General features: G+C 48.4%; 1 protein-coding gene across 4 annotated transcripts in view; it reads left to right on the forward strand.

Moving 5' to 3' along the window:
* The window catches only part of PPP2R3A (protein phosphatase 2 regulatory subunit B''alpha), a 56,358-nt gene extending 33,079 nt beyond the window's left edge, over positions 1-23,279 (forward strand). For 3 of the 4 annotated variants that reach the window (XM_051782386.1, XM_051782387.1, XM_051782389.1), the window contains 11 exons: positions 218-321; positions 2,807-2,909; positions 4,646-4,720; positions 9,661-9,747; positions 10,485-10,641; positions 11,767-11,815; positions 12,321-12,410; positions 13,376-13,551; positions 14,064-14,182; positions 15,566-15,672; positions 19,279-23,279. In XM_051782386.1, the coding sequence (XP_051638346.1) occupies positions 218-321; positions 2,807-2,909; positions 4,646-4,720; positions 9,661-9,747; positions 10,485-10,641; positions 11,767-11,815; positions 12,321-12,410; positions 13,376-13,551; positions 14,064-14,182; positions 15,566-15,672; positions 19,279-19,375 (1,164 nt within the window). In that variant the 3' untranslated portion in view covers positions 19,376-23,279. The remainder of the gene's footprint in view (positions 1-217; positions 322-2,806; positions 2,910-4,645; positions 4,721-9,660; positions 9,748-10,484; positions 10,642-11,766; positions 11,816-12,320; positions 12,411-13,375; positions 13,552-14,063; positions 14,183-15,565; positions 15,673-19,278) is intronic. The other variant, XR_007903687.1, reaches the window with a different exon arrangement.
* The last annotated feature ends 1,156 nt before the right edge of the window (positions 23,280-24,435 follow it).

The raw sequence follows: 24,435 nt of genomic DNA on the forward strand, positions 1-24,435 counted from the left end.
CTGATCCTTTTCCCAGCCACTTAGCAAAGCACCAAGTATAAAGTTGCTGGTGAATTCTCAACCCTGGCACACAGCACATGGCACACAGGTCAGTCAGAAAGCCATTGCCACCTTATTTCCCTCATGTCAAGCCTCGATGGTGAGTTTGGTGTGTAAACAGGCAGGCTCCTCTTGGGACTGCTCTTGTATTCCTCTTTATCCCTGTGTTTCCTTACAGGTCTGTGGCTGCCCACTCTACTGGAAAGCACCTCTGTTCAGTGCATCAGGAGGAGAGAGGACAGGAGGGGTATCTGTGCACTCCTTTGTGTCCATGTGGAGAAAGTGAGTACAGCAATGCCAAATTCTCCTACTGGAAAAAGAGAGCAGCCTGCCACAGAAGTCTTTTTATTTTTTTCCCCTTACTTATTTTCTACCAGGATTTTCAAATCATTGTCTCTTCTTTAAATGGCTGAAAATCTCCATCAGCTTCAGTTTTCTTCCCTGAAACTCTCTGAACACTTGTTTCCATGTGGCATCAACAGACTTGTAAGCAATTGTATAGATGATAAGTTGTTTGGGTCTAGCTGGCATATAAAATATCCCAACATGCTCCCCAGGAATATGCCAGCTCTTCTGAGATAGCTGATAGGTGTCAGTGGATTTTGGATGTGTTAATCATGGGCCTCATTGCTGCTACACTGGAGCACCAAGGGAGGACCATTTGGGAATTGGGAGAGGAGGTGGATGACTGTGTTCCAGGAAGAAGGAATATAAAATAAAGCATCATCATACAAGTGGATACTCTGGGAGCTTTAATAGTTCCCACCTTCCTCAAGCATAAAAATCCATGGGGTTTGACAGTCCCTTGCACATCCCATTGCCAGGGCTGCCCTTGGAAATGAGAGCTCTGCATGTGCTGGGAGTGGAGGTGTGACATGGAACACACTTTCCCCCAGGGCAATTCAGGCTTTAGTCTGCTTTGTGAAACACCTGAACACCATCTCCATCTCCTCTCCAGAGAGAGTTCTAATTTTTTACTTAATGGTTCCTCTTCAGATTCTTGAAGTAGCCTTTAACCTTGAATTCCCAAAGGGAATCATATCATCATATTTCCTATGATGATGTTGTCAAAACAGCTTCTAGTTACCCTGGCAAAAGTGCAAAAATGTGAGGGGTGACTGTGATCACTACGTTTGTCTTGACACAGACAATTTATTTCCTTCCTTAGGTTCCTCCAATTACTCCTAATTAATCCCTCATGTATGATACCACATATTTTCACTCCTCTGATTTTCACATCCTTCAGATATTTGCAGACTGTGGTCATGTCCCTCTTCTGTATCCTTTTAGCCACCCCTTTTCCAAGCTAAGCTTTCTATGCTTTTCTCACTTGAATTGCTCATTTTAGGAAAACCTTTTTCCCCCTCCTCTTCCCTTTGCCATTTACAAAATCTTTACTGGAAATATGCAAGGCAGAAGAAATGTAATGTTCCTGGTACAGCTGGGCTGAGCTCTGTGAGGACAGGTGTAGCTCTAAAACAGGTATCTTCTGTTGCTGAAGCCTGTTTTCAAGCACCTTAGTAGGTGACCTGGCTTTCAAAATGCTCCATGCTCACTGATCTCCTCAAGTCTATAGTAATTGCTGAATAGAAAATACTCCTGAATGTCAGATAGTTTAGTTTGTGGCTAAAACATGGCCTTGGGATTCTTCTTTGTGTGCCAGATTTTTTAAGCTAAAACATTTTCTGCAGCTGATTTAGAATGTATCTGTCAGTTGACAGTTACCATGATATGAATGTGCAACCAAAGGATTGCTAAATCTAATCTTTCTTTGCTTATTTAAAAAAAAGCCTTTTTTTTTTTTTGTAAAGACTGCTTTTTGTAGAGTAAGGAGGCCAGAATTAGCAGGAAACAAGTTCCAGTGACTTCTCTGCAGTTCAGTGTTGTGTTTGTACACTTTCAGGAGAGGGAGGTGGTGACTAATCACAGTAAATAACCAACAGTGCACTTGTATTTTCACGGTTCTTAAAAAAAACAGGGTGATTTTCTGAGTAATTTATTGTTTCCCTTATACCATGTGAACAACTAAGTGTTTGATATATCCAGTATTTGGTAAATGTCATGGAGTTGCTCTTTGCATGAGTTTTTCTGTTTGGAGTGAATTAAGTAACTGTGATACCTTTGACCAGCAGTATTTTGCATTAGAAGAAAGCAGAGCCAAGAACTGATGTGTCAGATGCAAACTGTCAACCTAAGGAATGAGTTTGCAGGCTCCTCTGAATCCTGAGTCCTGCTAATGCTTCCCTTGTGCTGCTCTCCATCACTGCAGAGCACAGCAGCCACATGGGCCCAACTAACAAGGGATGTTCTTTGTCCTTCTCAGAAGTGATTTTTGTGGGTGAATATTCAGTTGCTGTGGTTTGGCAATGCCCTCAAATATTGAGCTCTAGGAAAGGGTTGCACTGGGGAGGGTATCTCAGGGCATCCCAGGGGGTTGGTGCTGTTGACTCCACTGAGAGCAGTGAGTGGACAGCATTTGGAAAAGTCAGGTTACTCACTGAGTAGCTGCAGAATCAAAGCAAGAACAGCCTCCAGTAAGAAACCTGGTTTGCCACAGCAGTGTTAAAACATGGAAAAAACCTCCTCTGGGTACCTTGGTGCTGCTGAAAGGTGTTGGAGGGTGTGCTGGTAGTGTGAGGTGAGCTCCTGCCTGACTTGGGGTGTGGGTACTGCCTGAGGGGAGTGCTGGGGCACCTCCTGCTCCACCTGTGCTCTGGGGCTGTGCTGAGGGGCAGGGGCTTGGGGTGACTCCTCACCTCTCCCACAGAGTCCTGCGGAACTGCCACGATGATGCTTCCAGGTTCACATCCCTCCTGGCCAAGCCTGGCTGTGACTACCTACAGCAGGAGGACTTCATCCCACTGCTCCAGGTACGGGGAAGGGCTGGGGGCACAGCCACCTTCATTTTGCAGCTTCTTTATTTTCATGTCCTTAAATGTTTACCGAGGGCAAGCAGACCTTTGGTTTGAACAGCACCTGAGTGGGGTTTATTTTGGAGTGAAAAAGAAATAAGCATTTCAAGTAGGCTGTTTTGCTTAAATGCCACCCAACTGTAAATCTTGCTAAAGGATTGTCAAAGTTTTGTGTGGTTTCTTGTGTCTTGTCAGGATTCATGTTTATCAGTGCCTGGTAACCAGGCTGAAATCTGCCCCACTCAGGTATTGGGGAAAATGCATGGTGCTGTTGATGCTCAAGCACAACATAAATGCATATTAGAAAAGTTGTAGAAGTTGCTTGGCAAGACAGTTATAATTGAATTTGTCTAGCAAGGCTACCAGATACAGTATAATGTAGAAATCTTGGCAAAATTCCTGCACTTCCAAGTGTTCTGTGTATGCCTCTCAACTTGCTGGTGCACAAGTCTCACTGCTTATTTTTTCTCTAATATTCAGGCTTAATCTGTGCATCCTGATTTAATTTCTTTTTTTTTTCTTTTCATTCACGTGACATTTTTAACAGCATCAATTTTTAATTATTTGTGGCTATTTAGGCAGGTTCTGAGGAGCTTTAAGGCTTCTTTATAATTTCTCTATAAATCAGATCCATCTCCTGCTCTGATCCTCTGTTGCTACTTTTTCCAGTCTTTTCCACATATCCCTACATTTCTCCCCCCATATTGCCCTCGGGGCAAAACCTCTGTGGAGATGCTGCTTTGGGGAAAGGTTGTGTGTCTGCATAGGCTGTTTCTGTCTCTCAGACAAAAGTGGGGGTGTGGTGGGTAAATTTTGTCACGTCCCTCTTCATCTTTTCCCCACTGGGCACACACTGGCTGGTTGCAGCTCTGCCTCCCAGCTCCTGCTGCAATCCAAGGCATGTCCAGTCCTGTTTGTCAGTCAGGCAAGCGCAGTGACACCATCTTACCCCATCCCATCAGCCCAAAATCTGGTCACGTCACACCCCTGAGGGCACCATGGCAGGGCAAAACCTGCAACACTCTTGGGGGGTAGAGGAGTCAGACACGTGGGAATTACACAGACATTGGTTCATGGAGGACCTGAACTGATCCAGGCAGGATCTGAGCAGTTTCTCCGGTATCTGCTCGTGCAGATTTGGCACCGTGGGCCAGTGGTTCACTTGCCTTGAGAAAGAGGCATCTCCACAGGTACTTCAAGTAAATTTTGGAAAAGCACTACACTATCTGTGAGCATTCTGAGGCTCACAGAGCTTTCATTGTTGTGAAGGACATAAAATGTGATTTTCTCAAGGAATGTGCATTTCTGAGACCTAGCTCTAACAAATGTTGGTATCTTCAATGAATGGAGATAAAAAGAGGTCTTGGAGAGGAGATAGTTGCATGGTCAACTAACTGATTTTTGTCTCATCAATGAAAATGAGTTTTCATCTACTCACTAACTCTCTTCCTTTGTTTTTCTGTCCTTAAGTAAATCAAAATGGCCCAACAGGTGCGTATCGCTCAGAAAATGTCTTATACTTGTAATTCTAGAAGGTTCACTTATAGATTAAAAAATGTCATTTCACTTTTACTGTTAATGCTGCAAATACAGTTTCAAGAGTAAGCAAAAGTACTGGTTTGTGAAACCCAGTAACTTCTCAACATTATAAGGAGAAGAAAACCCATTTCATTTGGCTTCCTTCTATCTTGCAGGATGTGGTGGAAACTCACCCTGGCCTGACGTTCCTGAAGGATGCCCCGGAGTTCCATTCCCGGTACATCACCACGGTAGGCTGCCTGCTTGGATCCCCTGGGATCACTGTGCCAACCCTCCCTTTGGGACCTCTCACTGTTCCCATCAGCAAACCCTTCAGTTATTTAAAAAAAATAGGTGTTTTTAATACGCCTGGCAATGAGGTATTTTAGGAACTGCTTCCAGAGGAAGAACCAACCTGCCTGTGTGTACAAGGGGTTATTGAAAAGGTTAATAATGATTCTTTCTGGTCTTAAGCAAATCTATAAAAACATGTTTTTTGTCCTGATGAAGAGAAAGGAGGTTGTTTGGTCCCTGAGAGTTGCTAAGTCACCCCGAGTTGTGCTGGGCTGCTGAGACATGGAAGGCTGCCTGTAGGAAGGTTTCTGTCACTTGGGCATGGAGAACCTGGGATTGTTCCTGCTACAAAGCATCCACTGCACACAGGGATCTGCCATCCAGCTCTCCTCTTGCCAGAAGGCCTGCCTGGGCTTTCTGTGCCTCCCAGCTCTTGTGCCTGGGGTTTGTTTCTGGGGTTTGTTCTGTAGCTTTGTTCCAAGGCTGCAGTCAGCACTTAGGCTGAGTAAGTTTGGACTCTTTTTGAGCTTGTCTCATGTCGGGCATGAATGTGGAGAAAAGGTATAAATGTGAGGATGTTTTATGTGTGCAGCAGTAACAAATTCAGAGAATGACAGACCTGGTGGGAGCTGCAGCCCAACAGGGCTCAGGGCTGAAGGTTTCTCCTGTTTGTTTGCCAGGGCCTGCCTGGGACCAGCTGCACCACACAGGCAGCTGGGAGGTCACTGGCACACACAGGCACCTTGGGCCTTTCCTGTCAGGAGCAGATGGCAGAAAGACACTTTCCCTGGGCAAACCCTGAACTGTCACACTAATGTTTTTTGGAGGTGTATAAAGGGAACCAATTGTGAATGTTTTAGATGCACTTGAACGTGATGGTGAACACCAGTGTGTGATGAACATGCTCCCCATGGAGCAGGGTACACAAAGCACAGTGACTGTCCAGCACAGGCAGAGCAGTGGCCAGGGAATTATGGAGGCACAGGAGTGGGTGAGTGTGCAAAGTGCCTGTGGCACATGTACTCTGGTATTTGGTGTTCAAGGTGCACAGAGGGGTGAGGGCTGAAAGGTTTGAGGTCACACTGGTGTTGGTTTCTGACTGCAGTGTCAGCAGCTCGGGATGCCACGTGTGATTGTCCTGGTGCTGCCTGTTGGGTGCTGACAAAGGCAGCTCTGTGCTCTGCCTTCACGGGTTCCTCTTAAGTCACACACTCTTTCTGTACTTTTCATGCAAGAAACAAATGTCTTTGTAGGGTAATCTGCCACATGGTCACCCCCACTGCACTTTCTGGATCTCATGGGTTGTGGTCTGAGAGACCAGCTGTGTGAAGCTGAGGTTCCACTTCAAGAAAACTGAAGTGCAGGCTCCTACTAAAGGGCACCACCTTTTTCTTCCTCTCTCCTTCTGCACAACTTCTCTGGTGCCTGGGTACCACCTCTGTCCCCACCATAAAGCAGTCACAGAACCAGACCCCCATGAGTACATGGAGCTCCTCTGTGCTCCCTGAGCCTGCCCATGTCCCCACAGTGCTCTCCTGCTGCAGTCAGAGCCTTGAGCACTGAGTGTTTGCACTCCTGGGACAGAAGTGCAGCCAGGGCAGGTGGTGCTTGTGGCTGAGGCCAGGGCTGTGCAGCAGCAAACCTGAGCAAGGTGAGCTGTCCTTCAGCCTCCTCGTGCTTGGGGTGTCTGTGCCGACAGCCAGGCCCTCCCTGGCTGGAGCAGGGTCAGGAGAGGCAGGGCAGGCTGTGCCCTCCTGCAGTGGCAGCACTTGGCCCTCTGCAGCAGTGGGAGTTCATATTTCTCACCTCTCCTTTCACAGACAGTCTGGCACTTCTCTCTTTAATGTTACAAAATCCAGTATTTCCACCAGGAGGTAATGAAGGAGACAGCTTTGCCCTTGGATTTTGAGACTACTTGGATCATTTTGATTGCTTCAAGGTAGAGTGCCTTATACTTACCTACAGTGACAGAATGCTGTGTTTGCTGCCAGTGCAAGAATTACAGTTTGGTTTTGTTACAGGTGAGGCCTGTAAGGAGACATGGTTTTGTGTTCATGGATACAACATCACTTGTTGAAATCACCTGGAGAGTGAGCTCACAGTCAGAATGGGTAAGATGTGTATGCACCTTTCAATTCTCACTGCCACCTCAGCACCTTGTAAAGGTGCCTTTTGGACGCCCTAGGCTGGAATTTTATCTGTATCATATCTGTGAGCCATTGTGTTACTAAATTAGTTGTGTTTGTTTCCACAGAGACCAACTCCTGAGGCTGGTGAAGATGGTGCAGAACAACATGTGGCATTTGTTGTAAAGCTTTAAAGTGTGACTTCTACCAGAACATTCAGCCCAGGCTCAGAGCTAGCACTGCATGTTGGACAGCTGTCAGCTTAAAGCAGCCTAAAACACAATGCTTGTGGAAAAGTGCTTCAGCTTGTCCTGTGGGACCATGGGAATCTGTAAGGGGAGGATGGAGGGGGTAATAAAGCTTTGTGGAGTTTTCCAGAAGAGATGTTGCTTGTGTTCTTCTAGGGGAAGAGTGGGGAAAGGACTGGAACTCATCTGTCAGTGGTTTGGGTCCTGGAGGTCGATTACATGAGGATAATGGGCAAATAGAAAGGGGCTCCTCCTTGCAAAGGCTTATCAGGAGTTGGACTTGATGATCCTGGTGGTCCCTTCCCACTCAAGATATTCCAGGAGCCTATGATTATGTACTGAATTCAAAATAAACAACCTTCCATGCTGGGAAAAACAAAGCCAGTTATGGCTTTCAGTAAGACAAAAGTGACAAACGTGTCTTAAATACTGCAAATCATGTCAGGCTGGGTGATTATGGTCTGGGGTGTTTCCCAAATGCTTTTTTTTTTTTTTGGCAGTTTGGTTTTCACAACCTGGAAAAAAATACAGAACTGTTGAGATTTTTATTCTGATATATATACTGTGTACTACTATCCATTGCAACTGGACTGTTATTTGAGTAATAAAGCCTGCACTGAGTGACTGGACATGGTAAAAGAGATGAAAATGGATCCCATTTTACCTTTGAGTGCCTTATTTTTACAGCTCAGTGAGGAGGGAGCAGATGGAACATCTTTGTCAGTGTGGTCTGATACATGAGCAGTTTCTTATGTGTCTCAGATGGGAATAGTTTGTTGTCCTTTATTACCCTGCAGGCAGAGGAGAAGAATCCCTGGTGTGGGGTGGGATTGCTGGTTGTGAGTCCCTGGAATGGTGTGAACACCCTGTATCTTTAAGAGCCAGGACAGAGTTGTCAGGTGTGATAACGGGTTATGGACGAGGTGAGACCCACTCCAGTCTCTGAGCTCTTGTGCAACTGGGAAGCAAAAGCCAAACAAAGTCCAAAAATAGACTCCAGAATGGCAGTGGCTGCCAGAGGCATTAGAGGAACAAACACAGAGCTTTTTCATTGTGCTTAAGACCAGAAAGGATCATTGTGATTACCTAGTATGACCTCTGACACAGGCCAGAGAACAGTGCTCAGTGATTGCTGCAGTTGGGATAGATCTGTTCTGTGTTTGGTTTTAATTGATCTGACACCCAACTTTCGAAGGACATCCACCTTCAAGGCCTGGAGTGATGAAGAGCCTGCAGTGTTACCAGTAGGTGTCATGTTCAGCTGAGTCTGTTAATTCTCTCTCTTCAGGATACGTTTTCAATCCTCAAATCGTTCTTGTTGCTCTCAAAATTGTGTGCCATCAGCATTTACTGTCTCACTGATCTGTGTATCCCAAAGCAGGCTGTGCAGAGCAATGTCATACTTGGTTCCAGATCTGTTCTGGACTAAGAAGCAGCACTTGTGTGACTGATCCCGAGCACGGCCCTTCAGTGGTGGCTGCCCACTAGAAACTAGTTCTAGCTAAGAGACAAACCCACCTCCTTTCATTTGTTAGCTGGATTAATCCCTGTAATGTCCATATTGTTGTGTAAAGTTAATTTTTGTGTTGGAATAGGATGCACTGAAGTTTACCAAAATTTTAGGATAATGTGTCAATATTTCACAGACGTCAAAGGTTTGTATTGGGTTTGGTCAACAAGAATTATCTTCCCTAGATTTCAGTGCTGAGCCGTGTTAGTTCTATTTCTCATTTCTCATGCTGGGATGTTTATTTGTTGTTGTTTGCCCTGTAGGTTTATTCTTGCCTGTGCTTCCCTACTTTGTGCTGATCCTTGACAAGGTGACAAGGAGCAGATTAGGAAGGGCTCAGCTTTTTGAGGTGCTTGGGAGTGTGCTCAGTCTCATCCCCTGAGCTGTTTCCTTTGGTCCCTCAGGGCTCTGTGCATCCCCCGTGGTTTTCACTCCCTTTCACCAGAGGGAGATCAGGAAAGGAGACAAATGAGGTTCACAGCTCCCCTGGATAAATGCAGACAGATAATCCCTGTTGCTCACTTTCAGGGAGCCCCTGGAACATGAGACATTGTTACAGGCACAATAGCTCAGACATCAGCTGTGCCTTTCATTTACACTCCTGCTTCCTCTGCAGGAATCAGAAGTCCTGGCATTTTCTTTCCCTAGTACCTGAACCTAGAACCCTGTTTCATTTGAGATCCGTGCAAACTGCAGCCCCTAAAACCTGCTGAGCTCGGTTTGAAAGTGATCCATCAGCACTCTGAACATGTTCCTGCCGTAAATAATTCATCTGCATGCCCAAAGAGGTGAATTAAAAGCAGTGAAAGTGTTTGCAGAGTGGAGACGGGCAATACTGTTTCAAAAGCAAATGTTACTTTTAGGCTGTGTAGTGAATTAAGACAAACAAGATCACCAAGCAGTTTGCAAAAAGAGGTGTCCTTAGGCTGAGTGAATAAACAAAGTTAGTGTTTAAATTCCCAGAGTGGAGTGTTTCAGGAGCTGATTTCAAGAGCACTGCTCATGTGTTGCAGGTTATACAGAGAATATTCTACACCGTGAACCGCTCCTGGTCTGGGAAGATCACTCTGACAGAGCTGAGGAAAAGCAACTTCTTGCAAGTACGTTGGTTTCTGTGTGAGGGAGATCCAGGATGCACTGTCCACGATCCCGTGGCTGTGGGGAGGGAGCTGGGCCTGGAGCAGGACAGGCCGAGTGCTCCATGCTGGGAGAGCACTGGGGCTGGTGGAGGAGCTGGGTCAGAGCTGAGCTGAGAGCAGCAGGGGCTGCAGTGGCCAAGGGGGCACTGGGAGAAGGTCAGGGGGGACCAGCACCAGGTCTGGAGCTGCGTGAGCAGCCTCTGTGGTCTGGCCAGGCAGGAAGGGCAGCAGGGCACAGCAGGGCACCCTGTGCAGTGGCTCCCAGGCAGCCAGGAGGAGCTGCTGCAGTGCCAGGGGCAGGACAGCCCATCTCCTGCCTCCCAGCCCTCTGACAGCTGGTCCTCACCCCAGGAGCTGATCCCCCAGGAGAACAAATGGAGCTGAGGTCTTGTTCCAGTCCCTGCTGTGCCCTTATGGCAGCATTTGGATCTCTGTCCTCTGCATGTTTAATCCGAAAGAGGACCAGCTTAAAACTGTCTAAGGCTGCTCGTGTCCAGCCCAGCCTAAAGAGCCACAAAGTCTTCAGGCTGGAGGGTGAAGGACTTGGCTAAAACAGTGAGAATCTCTTGGGCAGAAAGGCTGTGTGGAGGTTGGCTCTCAGAGCTGTGCTCACCCAGCTTCCTCCAGCCTGCAGCACTTCAGCTGCAGAGCTGCCTCTTCTCTGGGCTTAACTTCCCACTTCATTTGTGCTCTTTCAGACCCTTGCTCTCTTGGAAGAAGAGGATGACATAAATCAGATCACAGACTATTTCTCCTATGAGCACTTCTATGTGATTTACTGTAAATTCTGGGAGCTGGACACTGACCATGACCTTTACATCAGCCAGAAGGACCTGGCTCGGTACAGTGACCAAGGTATGGTGCCTGCAGACTGTGCTGGGACCAGGGGCACTGCTGGAAGTACAGTGTTCTCACTCAAGAGTAAAGCCTCAAAAAAAGCTTAAATGGAGCCATCCATCTCTTAAGTAAATGCTGATTTAGAGAGTGAGCTGCAGGGGCTCAGACACAGAGAACTGCAGTACACACTATTTTGTGCATGAGTAGCTTCAGATGGAGCTTCTGTTCACATGTGGGCCGCTGCCAGAAGGACAAGCTAAAATAATGCCCTGTAACATTATTGTTTGCTGAGGGTTTTGCAGGAATTTGGAAGTAGGGACAAAAAGGACAAACCCATGTGGACTTCCAAGATTGCTGAAGTGCAATGAGAGAAATTCCAGAGTCCAGTGAAGCTTGGGGAAGTTGAGGAGAACATCTCCTGAGTTCAGTGTGGAACCTCCTTTCCACAAGCTGAGCAGGTGCTGTGAGTTTTCAAGGATTCAAGGACCATGGATAAATTAATGGAATACAAATGCACAAAGGGCTAAGAAGCCCCCGTGTTCCAAGTGCAGGTGTTTGTGGAAGGCCATGGGGGCTCTGGGTGAGTGTGGCAGTCCCAGGGTCAGGAGTGGTGATCGTAGGGCTGGGCAGGGTGAGGATGGAGAGGTGACAGGGGACACTTGGTCCCTGCTGGGAGGCTGCAGTGTGGGGGGGAGGGTTTGTTTCACAGGAGGTTTGTGGGTTACCACAGCCTGTGCTCTGCTGAGAAGTGTTTTGTGGCATTTGGTGTGTTATTTTGTCTTGGTAACTGAACTTCTACTGCAGTACACACTGAAATAGTCTCCTGCTACCGGTAGGGTTGCTTATGTGACAAATCCTTCTTCAGCAGAGCAGAAGTAACTGCCCATGTCCAAGGATCCAGATAAAAGTTGCCATTTTCATGGGACAGTGTGGTGTTTGGGAGGATACAGAGACAGACCCACTGGGACAATCGTCCTTGGTTTTCAGAAAATGCTGCTGAACAGAGAGAGGTCAGACAGGCAGTACAGGCAGTGCATTCTGTTGGCAATGGGAAATGGCTTTGTGTAGGTTCAGCATAAACAATGATTGCAGTTATTCCTCTGACCTGTGGCTTCATTTTCTCCATGTTTTCTCTGTTCCCAGCTTTATCCAACAGGATAATTGAGCGAATATTCAGTGGCGCTGTGGTGAGGTGAGGGGGACTGGGAAGGGAAGGGAATTCCTGCTTGGGGAAGGGAATTCCTGTGAGGCTGCTTAGACATGTAAGTTACTCTCAGAAACCCCCACTGATCAGAGTGGTTTCCAATAGGGTGCTCCAGCTGGAGCTGCCTGAAAATGGAGAGAGACTTCTGGGTATCTTAAGAAAACAAATTACAAAATCCTGTAGGATGGGATGGGTGGACATAGCTGGGTGATATTGCACAGGGATAGCTGGAGAGCAATGCTGGAAAGTCTCTGGAAGGTGAAAGAGCCCAGCCCTTGCAGTGGGAGTGGGTGTGGTAGATGAGCCTCAGCTCTGCAGTGACAGCAAACGCTGTGCCTGGTGCTGGAGGTGCAGGGGGTACAGGCTGGATGGGTGGTGATGCCCAATTTTCTCTCACTGATGATTTGGGACTTTTGAAAAATATGTTTGCTGACATTGTGAGTATTTAGGAGCCTGGTGGGTTTTAACACTGTTTTCCTGCTGTGTGTTCCAGAGGCACTGAGGTTCAGAAGGAAGGCAGGATGAGTTATGCGGATTTTGTGTGGCTTCTGATTTCGGAGGAGGACAAAAGGAGTGCTACAAGGTCTGACTGATTTCTGTGTCTGGTGAAAGTACTGAGATGAGCACAGAAGATACAGAAACTTCTGTGACCTACCACTCTCTCCAAGAGACGGCAGCTTGGGTTCCATTAGGAGGAAAGCAACTTATGGTCAACTCTTGATCAGATCATTTGCCTTTCTTGAAGAGAAATTGTGTAGAAGCAGAGTTTTCTTGTAATGTTAAATGTCTTGGTAGTCATCAGTGCCTTTGGTTCCCCTGTACCATGAAGGACTGGCTCTGGGGTGGAACCCCTGAGGAGCTGGCAGAGGTGAGGCACGTTCCCTTCACACGTGTACCGAGCGTGCAGGAAGGGTTTGTGGGGAACCTTCTCTGTGTCCCTTTTTAAAACCTGCCCATGGCCTGGTTTGTAGAGCCAGGGGGAGACTGCTGTCCAGAGCTCATCCAGGTCTGTGTGTGATTACTGGGACAAGGAATCTTCTGCATAAGAATGAGAAGAATTCATAATGTAGGGTTGGAGCACCCAGAGGTGGGGGCATGCAGGGTGGGCTGCCTGGGAGCACTGCCCTCTGTCTAAAGGAGCAGAGCAAAGCAGAGCACACCGTGCCTGCCTTGTCCCTCACCAGGGTCCCCCAGTGCCCTGGGTTCAGACTTGGCTGGATTTGGCCAATTCTTAATGCTGGGCCTGGCAGGGACACCCTGACCTGTGTGAGCCCCTCGGGCTCAGCACAGTGGGCACTGTTACAGCTGCCAGGTGAAACAGGTCATGAGCAGGGCTGTGCTCACAAACCACCTGGGAGACCACCAGGACATGCTTTGGGTGTTGGCCTGTGCCCTGGCCCTTCCCAAAGGATATTTTCATCCCTGGGTTTGTGCCAGCTTTTGGGCAGAGGAGCCTTAGGGGATGGGAGAAGGGGAATGTGCACTGCTGCAATCTGGATGGATTTGTAGTGCAGTGCTGAGCTCTCCCTGTCCCTGTTCCTTTGCCAGCATTGAGTACTGGTTCAGGTGCATGGACCTGGATGGGGATGGAGTGCTGTCCATGTATGAGCTGGAGTATTTCTACGAGGAGCAGTGTGAGCGCATGGAGGTGATGGGCATAGAGCCTCTGCCCTTCCAGGACCTGCTGTGCCAGATGCTGGACCTCGTTAAGCCAGAGAGGGAAGGTAAGTCCTGTTTGAACAGAGTTCTCCTCCTCTCTGATCAGTGGTGAATTGGGAAGGAGATGTCCCTGTGTGACCAGTCTGTAGGTACAGCCCTGTGTTGGAGTGCCAGAGGTGCAGTCACCTGCACAGTCACTGCTCAGGGCTGGCTGTGCCATCAGGAGGCTTGAAAGACTAAAACAAGAGACACTGTGAATTAACTTGCTGGAACTGGAGCAACATGTCTTTTGTGTTCCAGCTGTGGGATGTGCTGACAGTCTAAAATATGAAACTGGACTTTTTTTCACATTCTTTCCCATCTCACATGAATGTCAGAGACCTCCATATGTATGTGAGATTTAAGCCTAATAAACACACCCATTTATTGAATAATGTTAAAATCCTTGACTGAGTTGGGAAGAAATTTTGTAATACTGAAGCCTGCTGATGTTAAAGTTAAAACTGAGACTGACAAGGTCCAGTCTCCCACTAAGTAAGAACTCAGAAGCACAATCATGTGAGTTCTTTTTCTGTAGGAAGAGTAACCCTGCGAGACCTGAAGAGGTGCAGAATGGCTCATGTGTTCTTCAACACCTTCTTCAATTTAGAGAAATACCTGGACAATGAACAGAGGGATCCCTTTGCAGTGCAAAAGGTATAAATCACCTTTATTCCTAAATACAAGCTTTCTCAAACCCATCTTTGCAGTGCTCCTGGATGTAGGGGAAATCCAACTGAATATAAGAACAATTTTTTCACAAGTAGACCAGTCAAACACTGGGACAGGTTGCCCTGAGAGGTTGTGCAGCTTCTGTTCTTGGAGCTTTTCAAGATGTGATGGACAAAGCCTTGAGCCCCTCGATCTGTCCTCACAGCAAATCCTGGTTTGAGCAGAGCTGGGACTGGAGCCCTCCTGGGTCCCTCCCCACACAAGTTCTGCTGCTGTTCCATGATGTGGTTGCCATCCCTGCCCCTCTGGCACCAGCACTGGCAGTGAGTGTAGTGTGAGGGTGAAGGGAGAACCCCCAGAGCCTGCTGAGCTGCCCTGAGTCAGAGGCCAAGAGGGGGCTCAGCCCACAGGGAAGGTTTGGATGTTGCAGATTTTGCCTGCTTCTCAGCCTGGCTGCTCTGTCCTTCATCATCCTCTCTTCCCAAGCAAAGAAAATACAGGAGGAGGGTGTAGCTTTGGGATTTGGCAGCTGCTGCTCCCCACAAACTGTGGGATGTTCAAAGACTTGAGTTTTGTCGGCTGTTGGTGTGAAGGCCCTCAGTTGTGGCTCCCCCTGCACAGCCAGGGAAGCCAGATGTGACTGCAGCTTATTGAGTATCTCCCAGAAGCCTCTTATCTGCTCAAAGTACAGTGGAGGGGATGCCAAAACCAACTCTGCTTCCCTCACAGCTGTTCCCACATAATCTCCAAGAGAAACTTTGTGGTTCCATGATTCAAGGCTCAAATATATCCCAAGACAGAACCACCCTGTTTGTTTGTTTGTTTGTTTGTTTAAACTGGATCATCATAAGAGCAGTCAAGTAGGGCTGGGGAATAACCATCTTACAGTAATTGGCAGAGGGCCAAATGTTTATAGGGAGTTATCCTGTAATCTTCTCTCAGACTTGCCCAAACTTAGCAAACAGTGAGGAGTCCCTCTAAAGTTCAGTTACAATTAACATTTAATGAAAAGATTTTACCCCCCAGGTTCTTCAGCCACTTCCAAAGTGCACAGACACGGGGCGTGCTGAGCCAGGGCAAAGCAAGTGTGTGGTTATTGCCCTGCTGAGATGAAGCAGATGCAGTTTGTTGGCAGCTCAGGTCTTAGAACTTACAGACTGCAAGATGTATTTTTTCATAGCCCTTTATGTGCTGATGCTCAAATACCCCGAGGTAATTGCGGGTCTCTCAATTAAGGCCATTTTCGAGTGGCTGTTTCTATCCAGTTGCTTTCTGTTGCTGGAATTGCTGTTGTGCCTGTGTGTGAGAGCTGCAGGGAGCTGTGACAGTCCCTGGCTGTGACAGTCCCTGGCTGTGTGGTCTCTGCAGGACGTGGACAGTGACGGCCCCGAGCCCTCGGACTGGGACAGGTACGCGGCCGAGGAGTACGAGATCCTGGTGGCCGAGGAGTCCGGGAACGAGCCGCTGCAGGAGGGGTGAGCACGGCCTGGCACTGCCCAGGGACACTGCACCCTCAGCTGGGGGCTGGGAGGAGCATGTGGGTGCCACTTTCAGCAGAGGGAATGGATTAGTGGACTAAAAAGTTGATTTGAATCAGCTCCACCCACCCAAGAAGAGAGCTGGGAGAAAGGACAAAGCCTTTTTCTCTTGGCAACCGTACAAAAAAATCTATCCAGTGACTTCTGCTGGTGTTGACCATGTCACACTGTCACAGATGAGAAGCTGTAGCTCTGTTACATTTATTACACCTCCCAGAGACTTTCTTTGGTCAGATAATTTTACTTTCTGCCAAACTTTATGCCTGTTAGTCCGTGCTTTCCATAAGCTGTATTTCAACGTTTTCATTCATTGACTTAAGTTTGTTGAGACTTTTTCTCTAATACATTTGTTTTCTGCAATACCTATACTCAGGTTTCTGCCTTCTGTAAAATTCTGGACAGACACACCAGCTATCTTTAGTCAGTGAATTTAGGCAGAGCAGTTGCTCCAGAATCTCTCTGTGTGCAAGGGCTTCCTGCAGATATGTGGAGACTCAGTATAATCACCTTTTTGATTTGTGTCTGGGTTGGTATCTTGAGAATATTTCTCTGGAAGTCTCCAGGTTTATATAACAGACGTGCAAGGAGTGCTTCCCCCATGTCAATCTTGCACGATTCAGGATTGCATCCCTTGAACAGCACTTGCAGAGCCATGAGAGCACTGAGAAGATTGCATCATTGTCAGAACTTCCCCCCCTGGGAATTGCTTGGGATAACAGTAGCACCTTCTAATTAGCCACAGAGATTTGCAGAGCCATTGAGAGCTGTTTCCCTCCCTGCCTGTGATGTGCATCCAAACAGCAATGGGCTGTTCCCTCATCCCCTCTGAGCTGCCTTTCTGTGGCCTTCACAATGGCAGATGAGGGAAGGCAGGATGGACATGGAATTGCTGCATTCCCTGCAGCTGCTCTGCAACACCTGTGTCCTCAGCACAGAGAGGGAACAGGAGGCTGCCATTAAAGCTGTGCAGGACCAGGACTCCCCAGACTCCCCAGAGCCAGAGGAAAAGCGGCAGGTGATGTCAGATGTGTGGAGTTTGTCTGAGGCAGCTCTGTGTCTTCCTGTAAAGAGCATGGCAGAACCTTGCTGCTTGCTTTTAAGAGCCCCTGAAAAGCTCTGTAGTCATGGCAGCAGGATTAGATCTCATTTGTGGAGCATAGCAACAGGCCACGCAGGGAAAAAGGAAGGGGAAAGGAAAAACAAAGAGCTGGATGCCCAGACAAATTTGCCAGACACAGCCATTGAGTTTTCACACATCCATTATTGGTGCTGTCCTTTGAGGGTGACAGAAACAGGGAGCGGGGACAAAACCAAGACAATTCATGAGCTCTCTGAGAGAATGGAAGATTTTTGGCTAAGTTGGTCTTTGTCTTATTAATACATTTGAAAACAACCATCATTCAGCACCTGCAGATGATTTGGTGATCGTGTCCCAGGCTGTGGGATGCCAGGTGTGATTAGCCAGGCTGGGGCAGCAGTGGGCATGGCTTTGTTCACTGTAACAGCCTCAGCCAGCTGATGGACATGGAAACCACAGCTGCCCTCATGGAAAGAGATCTTTCTCCATAGGGTGGGAAATATCAGCTGCTGACAGGAAAACATCCCCTTCCTCTGAGCAATGAGGAGCCAGGGCAAAAGGCAGAGCATCCCAGAGGTGGAGAGGGGGACAGAGGCACAGGATCAGATGTACAGAGGCACGGGATCAGGTGCTGGTTTAGGCAGCCCAGCCCATGTCTCCCTCAAGTCACCTGATGGCTCAGCTGCTCATTTCCCTGAACCCTGCAGAGTCAAGGTGGGAAAGGGGGATGAAGGACATCCCTGAACCACCCAGAGCCAAAATGTGTGTTTGCCAGAAGGAAGGACAAAGAATTCCCTGGGGTAATTTGCCTCCTCTGAACAAGCTAGAGCTGAATCTTGAGGAATGGGTGTTTAACTGCACGAGCCCATATTTGTTTTTATGGGACTGTGGAGTTCTGAAACTGGCCTGGAAGGACGGGAGGTGACTGTCTTTAGTGCTGATCCCGTGGAAAAGCATCCCATGGATGCCTCTTGGCCATAAAGGTGGAAGGCATTTATTCCAAGATGGGAAAGGCAGGCACTGTTGAGCCTTAAGGAGCAAAACAGTGCAGTGGAAAAGGAACTCACCAGGGAAAGAGCAATGGGAAGCCCCTTTTGAAGCAGATATGAGAAGGTTTAGTCCAGGAGCAAAAAGCACATGGAAAACAATTTATAATGGAGCTCCAAGTGCTGGTGAATGTGTGAATCTGTGGAAGAGGCCACGTTCCACGTGCAGGAGAAGGAGGAACAAAGCTACCAGAAGTCAGTAAAGCTGAAGGAAAAGGAGGTGCAAAAGGAACAACAGTATTCACATGGAAGTACAGAGTTTTCCTCAGCTGCATCATAAACCAAGAAGTGATTAGAGAAGCTGAGGCACCTCCAAACATTCCCAGTCCATTCCTGGGTGGGGGAAGCAGGGCCTGCCCACAGGGACCAGTGAAGCAAAAAGTGGGCAAATTGCATATTTTCTGGCAAGCTGGCTTGCATGGTCAGAACAGTCACTGGTGTAGGACCCAGAGCATTGTTTCCCTTCTCCCACTTATGCAGGAATCCAGAAGGTGGCAGAATTACTAAGCAGGTGCTTCCCTTTGGGAAGAGTGGATGAAAATGTTGTCCGGGAAGGTCTCTCTGCTGTGTCCCCTCACCACACAGGGATCATCCACCTTCAGCACAGCATCCTCCCCCAGCAGGACACACTGACAGGCTCCAGGGTTGGGTTAGTGAAGGCAGAAACACCACAGGAAGTGGTAGAAAATTCCTCCTTGGCACATCCATGCTGGGGTATTAAAGGAGTTCATCTTTTGCAGCCCAGAGCTGCACTGGAGCTGTTCCTGTGCTGGCCATTGAACACCTGCTCCAGCAATTCCTTGGTGAGCAGTGTTGCTTTCAGAACAAAAGGAAGAATTTTGTTTTCTGGGGAGCGCTGAGAAACTAACCTGGAGTGTGCTGAGACTGAAACATCCAAAAACATCCTGTGCAGGGCACAGGACCCAAGAGCCTGAGCTGGGAATTCTCAGCAAATCTCCTCAGGCAATGAATGCAAGTCCTGGATATCAAACCTCAGCCTGAGTGAGAGAGGGACACCCAGCGTGGCCACAGTTGTGCTGTGCTGTCAGAACACACCTGAGCCAGAAGATGCTCTGCACACCAGGTGTTTCTGGGCAGGCCAAGCCTCCTCTGGGGCCTGACTTTATTTCTGCCCTGAACTGTTAAGGCTCTGGGAGCTACTGACAATTGTTACTGAAACTGGATTCAAATTTTCTCCTGCTGAACACCAGTGGAAATTGGTTCTGGAAGTTCCAAAGGAGGATGGATGGAAGCACAGAGCCCTGGCAGCTCTGAGAGGGACTGCCCACACTGTTCTCAGTGCCTTAGGAACACCCTCCTCGAGCTTCACCTCTTGCATGCTCCTGTCTGTTAGCCACTGAAATAACTTACCTGACATCCAAAACACAGCTTTTAAAGACAGACCTTTTGTCTTTGCAGATCATGTGAAGAAGACTATGATACAGATGAAGTCTTATCTCCCCCTGAAACTGGAGACAAGTCAGACAAGCTAGTTCTCTCAGATCTCTCAGCATAGAGAAGTGGAAGACACTTAACCAATCTCTTTCAAACTGGAGAGCATTCAGTCCCAAGGCACTTGGGGGTTTTCTTAAGTCCAGCATTGGAACAATGTGCTTTATTTGTACACTGTAACTTGAGAACCCTTTTTCTCTCCCTGTGTAATTGCAATAAGGTAATTTCTATAAAAAGGCTTTTTACAATGTGCTCTCGTGCACACTCATTGCCAATGGTGATGGCACCTTGTTTCATTTCTAGATGAATTCTGTTGTGTCCCCAGATGTGCAATAAATGCCAGCATCTAATGGCTGCCTGTGCCAGCTGCATGCAGCACTGACAGTCAGTTCAGCTCTGTGCCACCCTGTCCCCTTGACTTTACACCAGGAATGACAAAGAGCTGCCAAATGAACTCCAATTTACATCCAGAAATCTTTTAAAACACAAGTCACAATCAAGTCCTTTTTGTTCTTCATGTCCTGGAAGTGAAGGCAACATGAAGGGAGAGTGAAGTCCCTCTGTGATTTGAACCACAAGCTCCTCCACGTGGTACTGGACACATTTCCCTGGTGCCCCTGTGGACAGTTCAAGCCCTCCATGATGGCACATTTCTCTGAGAACTGGAGACACAGTTCACATTTCTACTGGGCATAAGATGATCTGCCTCTGTCCAGTGTTTTGTCTCTGTAGAATTCTGCGTTGTACAGGTGGGGTTTGGTGTATTTACAAAAGAAAAGGACATCTGCTGCTGAGCTGGTGTGTTAAACTGCTGTGCCTGTGGTGCCCCAGTCCTGTCCATTCCCTGTTCTCCTCCTCCCCAGAGCCTTCTGTGACCTGGAGCCTTCTCCCAGAGCCTCAGCTGAGATACTGAAGAGAGAAACCAACCCAACCTTTTAACTAGTAAAGGAATTAGTCTGTGTCATTGCCAAAAATTTATTTTCTCCCCATGAATTAAGCCCCAGAGTCAGAGAGGAAATGCTGTAACTAATGAGTTCTTGCTTTAAGTGCAAAAAAATTAAACTGACTTCCCCCAAGAATCCCAACTGGTGTCTCTGCTGACAGCACCCACTGCTGGAGCTGGGCCTCCCAGCCAACTAGTGCCTGTCTTTGGTTCCTAGGGGGTTAGAACATCCTCTTACCAGTTCCAGGGATGCACAAACAGATCTGGGCCTTGCCTTCCCAGCTGGCAGATTTTATTGTAACTGTCAGAGTTGGGCCCCAGTGTTTGGTTGGTGTGTGTGCACTGTGTGTCCTGTTCCCTCCCTGGAGAGCATCCAGCTGTGCCACCTGTGTGCATCCCTGCAGGATTTCTGTGTGCATCCCTACCAGGATTCCTGTGTGCATCCCTACCAGGATTCCTGTGTGCATCCCTGCCAGGATTCCTGTGTGCATCCCTACCAGGATTCCTGTGTGCATCCCTGCCAGGATTCCCAGGATCCCCTCTCCCAGCAGGCCCCTCCAGGTAGCAGAGCCCCTGTGTGTGTCCCCACAGACACTGGCACGAGGGAACACTGATCCCTATGATACCTCCAGGAGTTAACCACCAAATCAGTCATGGGCTGATCACTCCAGTGTGGCCTCAGCTTGTCCAGGAGCCTTTGGAGCCCAGCACCTGCCTCCCAGTGTCCAGTGGGATGTGATGATGCCTCACTGGGGTCAGGAGCTCCCTCAGGATCCAAATCTGAACAAGAGCCAGTTTTCAGTTGTACTGGGCTCAGAGATCTGTTCCTTTTTCCTGACCAAAGCTCAGAGTATACGTTCCAGAGGCACATATACCCCCCAGGATCCTGGGCTTGGGATGTAGAAACTTTCGGATGCCCAGGTTGTTGGCAAAGGCCCTGCAGGGTGACTTGCATTCCATAATGCCAGCTGTGAGCAGGGAGCACTGACCAGAGCAGGAGCAGCCTCTGGGAATGCAGCAAACACACAGGGGGTTTGAATCCACCTCCATCACTGGAACCTGCAGGGGAAAACCCTCCCTGGGGCTCGTTCCACAAAGGCCCAAATGCAGCAGAACCTGGGGAATGACCACAGGATGGAAGTCCCACAACTGTTGGTTGTACCCAGCTCCATCCACCTTTTACTGGGAAGAACCTGGAGCAGGAATTCAGCCCTTCCCTGACTCCCAGGGCCCAGAGGGGCCTTTCAGTTGGATAACCTTTTAGATCTCTCCAAAGACAAAGATTCCTCAAAGCACAAGAAGAACCTGACCCTGTTCTAGGCCCAAGTGGAACCCCCTGGTTCTGCAGCATCACCAGCTTTGAGCTCCAGCAGCACTGGGGTGTTCCAGCCTCAGTCACCCACCACTTCAGGCTCTTCCTCCTTCTGCAGAGGGGCTTAAACTCCACCCATCCATCGGCCCAGGCTCCCATCTCCCACCACACCAGCCTGGACTGGTGCCTTTCTTTGGAGAACTCAGTGTCTGGAGCCTGGTAAAACTCCCCAATTGCCTTCCCAAGCTTTGGCTTCAGTAAGTGGACCCAGGAGGTTGTAGCTGCTCTGCTGAGCCCTTTGGCCCCCTACAGACAGAGCTTCACTGCTGCTACAGCAAAGCAGAGTGAATCCAAACCCAATTCCTGCTCCTTGGTAGGTCAACACAAGCTAATCCAGGAAAAAAAACAATTTGCAGCAAACGTTTTGCATTATATATTAGAACAAGTTACAGAAGTCACTCTTTTTGTGGTGGCAGTGCAAAACCTGCAGGAATTTAAGTTATTTACTCCAGGAGCAGGAATCCATTCCCTGTCACCAGTGTACTTGAAAATATAACTCAGCAGGCAACAGATACTTTAGGAAAGAAGGTCTCCTGCACCCTGTTTGGGACTCAGCCCTGTCCACATCTCCTCTGGATGGAGGATTAAACTCTGCAGGATTTAGGTGAGGTAAAGTTGGGAGCTCCCATCCTACTTCTGAGCTTTTCTTTCTGGGATAAAGACAAGGATGCTTGTGTCCACAGCAGCCTCAGGGCTCAGCCAGCTCCTGGAGCCAAGCAACCAAGGAATCCCTGCCCTGAGGGCTTGGAGGAGCCCCCCTGGCTCTGAGTCTGCCTCCTGTCAGTGCCACTTGAGATGCTGCAGCCCTTTAAGGCCAGATCCTGCCTTTTTCCTTGCAAACCCGGCTCACACTGAGCTCTGTTTTGAGCTGGACCCCTTTTTCCTTAGGAGTGGTCAGAAAAGTGAGTAAATGCAGATTTGCTCGATAAAAATCCCTTTGTGCTTGCTTGTTCTCTCTGGTCTGCTGCTGTCCAGCAAAATTTCTGTCCTTACAAACCCCCCTGCTTTGGACTTTGTGTCCCCCGTGTGGTGTTTGTGCAGTGCTGAGATCACAGACACTCAGTGTCGCTGCTGCCCCGGTCCCAGCGGGATTGTTGCTTCCTCCCTCCCACCCCTCGGGGGCACTTGCTGCATCCCAGCTCCGGGAGCAAAGCCCGGGCACTGCCCCAGCTCCTCCCCGGCCTGGGAGTGGCACAGACAGGGACAGCGAAGGGATTCCAAAGCCTTCCTGCGCTCCTGAAGGAAGGGTTTAAGGGAGCTCCCTCGAGATGCTCTAACAAGGTACTGGGCTTAAGTTTCTGAAACAAAATAAGCCTGAAAGGCTAAAAAACGGCTGATGGAAGTGTGGTTTTAACAGTCTGGATCTGGAGTTTCTAGATCAGGGCTATGCAAAAAGTCTTGAACCTCAGTGACCAGCACGAGCTACTGTAAGGAAAACATGAACAGAGCTTCCCCTTCTGTGCTCCTCTCCTGGCTGTGTCACTGGGGCAGGGGCTTGGAAACTGAGCATTTAATAATAATAATGGTTCTCATACTTTGTAAAAGTAGTTTTGGAGACATTTTGTGCTGGCATGGTTTGATCTTTGTATTTTTACTTCGTAAGTTCTTCTTTTTTTTTGGCAAATAAAGGACTTTTGAGTTTTAAAAGGAAAACCTGTCCATAGTGATGGGGCAGAGTGTGACTGTTCACCTCCAGCTGCTGTCCCAAAATCACCTTCCCTGCTCTGGTGAGTTCACATCAGCACATCTGCCAAAGCCAGAATTCCAGGCTTTCTTCTCACAAACACCAGGACAAGGCAGAGTGACCACTTACCTGCCTCACATCCTCCTCCTCAGCACGGAGCACTGTCCCTGGGATGACTTACCAAGACACCAAGCTCCCTCATTTGAACCTGGCCTGAAAAAAAAGGAGACATCCTCTGGATCTTTTGCAAGTGGAATGAAGGAAAACAAAACAAAGAGGAAAAGGAAAAAAAGAGGTGAAAAGAAAAAACAGGAAAAGCAGCGATGCCTTTTCTAATTTTTATTATATGCTAATGCTCAAGCAGAGTGTTGCATCACCAGGGGGGTGCCCGAGTGTGTCTGTATCACAGTCACCTTTTGGTGTTTTTTTTTAGAATATCAAAAGCACTTCAACTGGAAAAATGGACTTGTTAAGACCAAAGATGTGCCCGTGATGTTCCCAGCACCACCAGGAATAGCATTACCTGCCTTCCAGAGTGGATTTCCTCAGCTGTGCTGCACATTGGGGATGATTCTGCTTCTTTGGTTCGTTTCACCTCTCCAAGCCAGTTAGCAATCAAAAGTTGTTTTATAACTATGATTTGTATAGAATTTAAATCCATAAGAAATGCAGGGGGGGGGGAAGTGGTGCTTCTTGCCTGCAGTAAAAAGGTGCTGCTGTGCTGGATGAGGCCAGAATCTGCTCCATTCCTGGGCCACATCTCTGTGAGCTGTTCCTTGAAAGTCCTGGGGTTTCCCCGGAGGAGCAGCTCCTTGCTGTGCCAGAAGTACCTGCCTGGGAGAACAGGCTGCTCCAGTTTCATTTCCCTGTAACTCTACAGGTTTCTCTGAACACTGGTGTTGGCAGAGGCTGCCTGGGGGGCACTGCTGGCAGGGCAGGCTCTGCCCAGGGCCCAGCTGGTGCTGCCAGCAGGAACATTGGGGACAGGCCCCCATGCCAGGCTCTGCCCCCAGGGGCCACACGAGCCAGAGGGGGAATGGCCCCTGCTGGGAGAGCAGCCAAGGGGCCACTGCGCTTCCCTGTCCCTCCTCCCTCTGGGATTTAATCCCACCCCACTGATTTATC

Source organism: Manacus candei, unplaced genomic scaffold (assembly GCF_025592945.1).
Source record: "Manacus candei isolate 608988 ecotype Guabito, Panama unplaced genomic scaffold, ASM2559294v1 h1tg000015l, whole genome shotgun sequence".
In the NCBI taxonomy this organism is placed as follows: Eukaryota; Metazoa; Chordata; class Aves; order Passeriformes; family Pipridae; genus Manacus; species Manacus candei.